The sequence below is a fragment of the Apteryx rowi genome, unplaced genomic scaffold (genome assembly GCF_003343035.1).
Source record: "Apteryx rowi isolate R43461 unplaced genomic scaffold, aptRow1 scaffold_1018, whole genome shotgun sequence".
NCBI lineage: Eukaryota > Metazoa > Chordata > Aves > Apterygiformes > Apterygidae > Apteryx > Apteryx rowi.
Window position 1 is genome coordinate 109,549 of NW_020447218.1, and position 6,065 is coordinate 115,613.

Below are 6,065 nucleotides of genomic sequence, written 5' to 3' on the forward strand. Positions count from 1 at the left end.
AACTGCAGCAGATGACTGACCTGAACCCCCTGAAAGGGTGAATGAAACCAGAAAGGACTCAGATGATGTACCAACTGAATAGAAAAGAAGGGAGAAATTTAAATAAYGGTGCAAAAACCTTTTTTAATTAGAGTGTCAGTGACTCTTGTATACCTTTCCCATCAAGTTTCTGGAAGCAGAATACTTGTTGAGACACATCAATACTATTTTGACTCTGTATAGCTTGAAAAGGCAGAATGCCATAATCTACACCCTGTCTTTGCAGTTCCTTTTGAAATATGTACCCTGGAGATCAACGCTACATCTTTATGGAAGCATTAATACTTTTTTGGAGAGTTTTATGATCAGGTCTCCTTCTTCCTACCAACTTTACATATTCTTACCCCAGACAGAACAGGCAGTGAAAGGTTTCTGGGAAACTGGATACAGCCTTTTCACAAAAGTAGGATAGATGTGCCCCGAAGTCCTCCTACATGATACCAAATGCTGTGTGCATTCAACAGACCTGCTGGTTAATGATCTTGCACATAAGTAATGTTTTAACCATACAGTAGCTTTTGTTTGCTTCAAAAGCCACAAAGCCAAAGAGGAAGTGTAGGAGAACGTGGGCAGTACGGTGGCAAGAAGCCTCATGACCTCATCCTTTTCCGCCACACGGGGATTGGCAGCCGGTCGCTGGGACAGGGTTTAAATTCCCCGAGGTCGGAGATGTCAGGCAGTCTGGGGGACGAGGGGAGAAAGCCTGAGCTACTCAGAGGCAACTGACTGGAGCTGTTGCTGGGAACGCTAACAGAGCTCCTGTCGCAACTGACTCTTCCAGCATCCGAACAGGTAATTTCTCATTTTCTTACCTGACATGTGCTATTATGTCCATAGCTTTAGTCAAGGAAGCCTTGGGCAGGAGGGCTTCCAAAACTGCTTTGCTGAACAAGAATGTTTAATGTTTTTCTGTGGAAAAAGGTTTGCTTCTAGAGCAACAAGGTTGCTTTAGAGATGCAAGGTACTATAAAGAATTGCAATTTTAAATCTCCGACTGCTGATAGATGTCAGGAGGAGGTTACTGAAATCCCTGCCACTGAATCAAGTGCTAGAAACTTGAAGCTGGTACTTGAGCTTAGAAAGCTTCTTCGCTCATGTAACCACTGCCTTGCAATATCCCAGTTTATCCTGGCAGGCTTGCAGTTTGTGCTGCGCACTACTGAATGGATGGGGCCAATTCTTCTTTATTTAACTCTTGAAATTGCAATGCTTCAAATACAGTGTCCTTTTCCAGAGCCAGCCTTATATATGCATTCTAAATGTGTCTGTATCCTTCTCTCCTGCTGTGATTTACTCAGGTTGTAAATGCTTCTTGTTCAACACTGAATCAGCTTAACTTCTCAGAGATGTTGTTTATCCTGGAGATTGGTCAATCAGCACCAAACTTTAGCTCAGCACTGCCTATGTTTCATCAGGAGTCATTCATCTAATAAATTGCTAAAACTGCAATGTGAGCAGATAAATTTCACTTCATCTCTTGCTGGAAACACAGGTTGCTTTGTTCCAATTTCTGGAGGGGAAAAAAAGTCTATCAATAAAGGCAGTTTCTGTTTGTATAAATTGAAGTTACTTACAGCCACTGCAGTTAATAATTCTGAAAACTAGTTTTAAAATAAACAGAGAGAGTCCGAGCTGGGTTTGTTTTGGTCTCTCTCATTTTTGACGAAATGCTTTGATAAACCTAAGCTGGTCCTTTATCAGCACTTTGTTTTTCAAAGCTTTGTCTTTTACCAACTCAGATCAGTAGATAACAGAAGTAGTCTATTCATCTTCTCAGTGGGGTGCTCTCAACACTGCTCAGCACTTTTCTGGTTTTTAAATTCCTGTAGCTCTTGAGTTGAGTTGCCAAGTCATTAAGAAGAATCTTGTATTCCTGCCCTGCAGTTAAATGGGAGGTGGTGATGGGGGGGGGGGCAGAGAGAGGAAAAAGATAGGCACAGACAGCTTGAATCCTTATTAGAAAGTTCATCTCAGCACAGTGAAGTACAACAGGAGAAAGAAATAGCCTGTGGCATGTTTGCAGTATTTTATTTTGTTGACTCACAGTTCCAAAATACTTTCTAGGTAGAACATCACAATGAAGGTGGCAGTGCTTTGTTTGTGCCTTATCAGCATCACCGTTGCATGGCCAGTGAGTAAATCATAGATGTATATTAGCATTCGCTTACATATTTCCTTTGCACATTAGCAAGGAATTATTACTGACAAACTCTTTTCTCTTTCCTCCCTTCAAGGTGAGCAAATCCAAGCGGCACGCCATTTCTGCCAGCTCTGAAGAAAAATATGTAAGCTCCTTTTGTCTTTCTTGCCTATATTCTAGTTATTTTCTTTAATGATGCCATTTTGATTTATGCTAATACACATTGTGTGATACACACTTTATGATTGTAGCCGCTTGCAGAACATACCCTAACCTGGATATTATGAGCCAGTTTCTCAGCTAGACAAATTGGGGGATTTCCACTGACTTCAGTAGAATTATGCTATGTTAGGCAGCCTGGTATCTGGTCTTGTCTCTTAATAAGGTCCATCTCTGGACCACCACTGGAGAGCTTTTTTTCTTTTTTAACAAAAAATGTGTAAATGTGACCTCTCAGTTTGAAAAAAAAAAMCCAAAACACCTACAGTATAGCATAGCTCTTATAACCCACATTCATTACTGTGGATCAGATAATAATAATTGATGTCAGAAGAGCATTTTGGTCCAATTTCCATTAATTTTTGGAATTGTGTGAGTGCAGACGTTAGAGCCTTCTCTATCAAACTGCCACCTRTTCTTTTGAGTTAGCACAGAAATGAGCTAATACTATGCAAAGATGAAGAATATTGTCATATAAAGGATACTAGTCTTGCATATAGCTCTTTGATTTATACTGCATAGTAGGTTGCTACTAAAGTAAAATTATTTATCTATTTACTCTGAGAATCAGCTATTGAATTTTCTTATAGAGTTTCGATGATGTGGAGATAAAACATTGCTGGGAAGAGAACCTGAAAATTAGTAGAAGCCATGATGCTTAGTAGATTAGTAGAAGCTTAGATCCAGCTCCAAATTTCATCAGATTAAAATGAGCTGGAAAAACTGATCTGAAATTCTCCAGGCTCTGCCACCAGCAGTCTGAGAGGCACATCTTCAGTATTGTACTGTTTGGGTATAGTGTTAATCTGGGATTGTGGCTAGTTCTGAATTCTCTTCCTATTGCAATGAATAGTTGAAGACACATCTCATACCAAAAGAGTGTGTATTGCAGATGCCACACCTGCACAAAAAGAGATCCTGTGGTGCATGCAGCTTTACCTGCTCCTGTATGCTCCTTTGTGGATTAAGACCTCAGTTTTTCTTTTGAAGGACTCCAGGGGCCATCGTTCACACAGACAGCACCACCACCACGTGAATTCTCAGTCTCATGAGAGTCTTCTGCGTCCACGAGATGACCTGGCATCACCTCAGCAGGTACCTGTGACTAGTTGGAAGACAAAGTAGAGCATCCTTCAATGCAGACTTGCAAATTATGATTGAGTCCTTAAACTGCCAACATTTTCTATCAGCTCTATTGTATGTGCCTCTGTGTGCTAGTAATGAGTTTTCTATTGCTTTCAGACTCTTTATTCTTCAGAAGAAAGAGCTGATGTCCTCGTACACCCGGTAAGTGTTTTCAACACCAGCTAAATGAGTGCTGCGTGGCAGGCAGTGTGTAGCAGTATTCATTCTCCTTACTCAAATGCAGTTCTTGTGCTAACATCTCCCCCTAAATAAAACAAAGTCTCAGACAGGATGAGGCAAATTTAGAGCAATTTGTCCACTTAGATCTGCAACAGTGCATGAGCACTGTACATCCTGTATATGCTCTCTTGCATGATGCATCCTAAATGTTTTTCAGCGTTTTCCTGGCTTGTTAAGCAAGAGCCGTGAAGATCCAGATGACGATGTAGATGATGATGATTCCAATGACACAGATGAATCTGATGAGGTTGTCACAGATTTTCCCACCGACGCTCCTGTAACTGCACCCTTCCCTCCCTACCCTTTCACCCGGGGAGACAACTCAGGCAGAGGTGACAGCGTGGCATACAGAATTAAGGCAAAAGCCACAGTGGTGAAGTCCAGCAAGCTCCACAAAGCTGCAAGAAAGGTAAAGAGCACTGAGCAGTGGTGCCTAGGTTATTGTAAAAGGGTAGCAAAGTTCAAAATGGACAAGTGCTTTTGTGGGAATCAGCTGTGAAAGGGATTGGGAGGGGGGAAAGTTGGCAAAACTGAAAGAATGCATTTCTGCTCTCTGCAGATGCCCCAAATCGGTGAGGGCTATATACACACACTGAGGCAGAAGTGTAGCCTGCTACTGCAGGCTGCGTGATATTGTGAGTTGCGCTGTCATGATGTACTTGCACATGAAATCTGAGGCCAGTATCAAATTGAGTTTGCGATACTGTGAAAGCTTCATGCAACTCCATAAAAGTGCACAAAGCTTCAGAGCAGAGACATAGGCTAGAGGCTTTGAGTATCCCTGGGACCCACCCAGGACAGCTCGCTTGGGTGCGGTACTGCGATACCTGGTGATGGATCAGTTGCTCAGAAGTGACAACAGCTCTTTGGCTGTTTTGCTGTTTGTGTAACGCAGCTGATCGTACACGATGCCACCGAGGAGGATGAGAGCGCCCTGGTCGCGGACAGCCACCAAGCGGGGCTCTCCCAGGAAGACCTCGGGGCACGCCACCTCGCCGGGAAGTACGCTGACAGCGGGGAATGGGGGCACAAGAGCCGCGGGCGGGACAGCAACGAGGTGGTCCGCAAGCTGCCCGACTGGAGCGTGGAAAATGACAGCCGGCAGAAATTTGACAGCCCCGAGGTCGAGAGAGACAGCAGCGAGCGGGGGGCCAGAGGCGGCATCCCCCTGAGCAGGGAAAGCAGGGAGAGCCCGGCCCACGTTTTAACTCGGGTCATTGTAGTTGACGATAACAGCAATCAAACCTTTGAGAGTGCTGAAGATGTTCAAGATCTTCGCAGCATTAAAAACAATGAAGTCGCCCTTTAAAGGGAAACGAATCTAATTTTTCTTTCTCTCTGTAATTTTTACTTGAGGGGGGAGTAGTTTCATTTCAGTAATTGTTTGTAAATGTAGAACATGTGGTGATTTTTTTTCCCCCAAGTTTGGGGCAGAAGTTAGAGGCAGTTTTATTACCCAGGCAGTCTCCTGTATGCAATGCTAGCTCTGCTTTCTATTACGCAAGTGTAAGCCCTCCTCGCTGCATCTGTTACTGTTCTGTTTGAATGTGATAAAGTATGTAGGAGCGAAACAAATGCTGGTTTACGCACAGAATGAATGTTACCTCCTTGTGATACTGTACTCCATAATGCCAGTGTATATTTTGCTGTAACTGAATTTAAATAAAACGACAAAATCCTGTACCCCTGGGCTGTGTTGCTACATGCTGGGCGGCTGGTGAGGGGGGAGTAGGGGCAAAGAACTTCCACCTTTTTCAAGTTAGGGAACGGTTACTCCCCAGCATGGATGAGGTGGTTAACCCCCCTCTTAGGGGCTTGCTTCTGCTACTGCCACGAGTTAGCAGCGAGGGGGCCTGTCAGAAATGGGTTGCTGCGGTTCCCTCCGCCCGGGGGGGGAGGCAGCGGGGGCGGGGCCCGCGCGCGCCGCACCAACGGTCGCGCTAACGGTCGCGCCGCTGCCCCACGGCCATGTCGGGGTGGGCGGGCGCCGCGGGGAGGTGGCGGGGGCGTGGGGATGGAGGCGCGGCGCGGCCGCGGCCGCGGCCCCGCTCGGAGGCAGGACAACTACATCTCCCTCCGTGCTCCGGGCTTTCCGGGCTGGCGCTGGAGCCGGGCCGCGTTGGAGGGCGGGGAGGGGGCGGAGGCGGCGGCGTCCCGCCCCGGGCAGTGGCGGCGGCGGGCTCATGGCGGGCCGCGGGGGCTGCCGGCGCGGGCGGGAGCAGCTGGAGCTGGAGCGGCTGGGCGAGCCGGCGCGGGCCGGCTCCTGCCCGCCGTCGCCGCCGCTCTCCTCCTGCTCGCGGCA

General features: G+C 46.4%; 1 protein-coding gene across 1 annotated transcript; it reads left to right on the top strand.

The window, feature by feature from the left end:
* The first annotated feature begins 784 nt into the window (after positions 1-784).
* SPP1 (secreted phosphoprotein 1) lies at positions 785-5,347 on the top strand. The gene is made up of 7 exons (XM_026064843.1): positions 785-831; positions 2,104-2,170; positions 2,274-2,324; positions 3,389-3,493; positions 3,641-3,685; positions 3,921-4,172; positions 4,659-5,347. The coding sequence occupies exons 2-7, from the start codon at positions 2,117-2,119 to the stop codon at positions 5,070-5,072; spliced, it is 921 nt and encodes a 306-aa protein (XP_025920628.1). The 5' UTR covers positions 785-831; positions 2,104-2,116; the 3' UTR covers positions 5,073-5,347.
* The last annotated feature ends 718 nt before the right edge of the window (positions 5,348-6,065 follow it).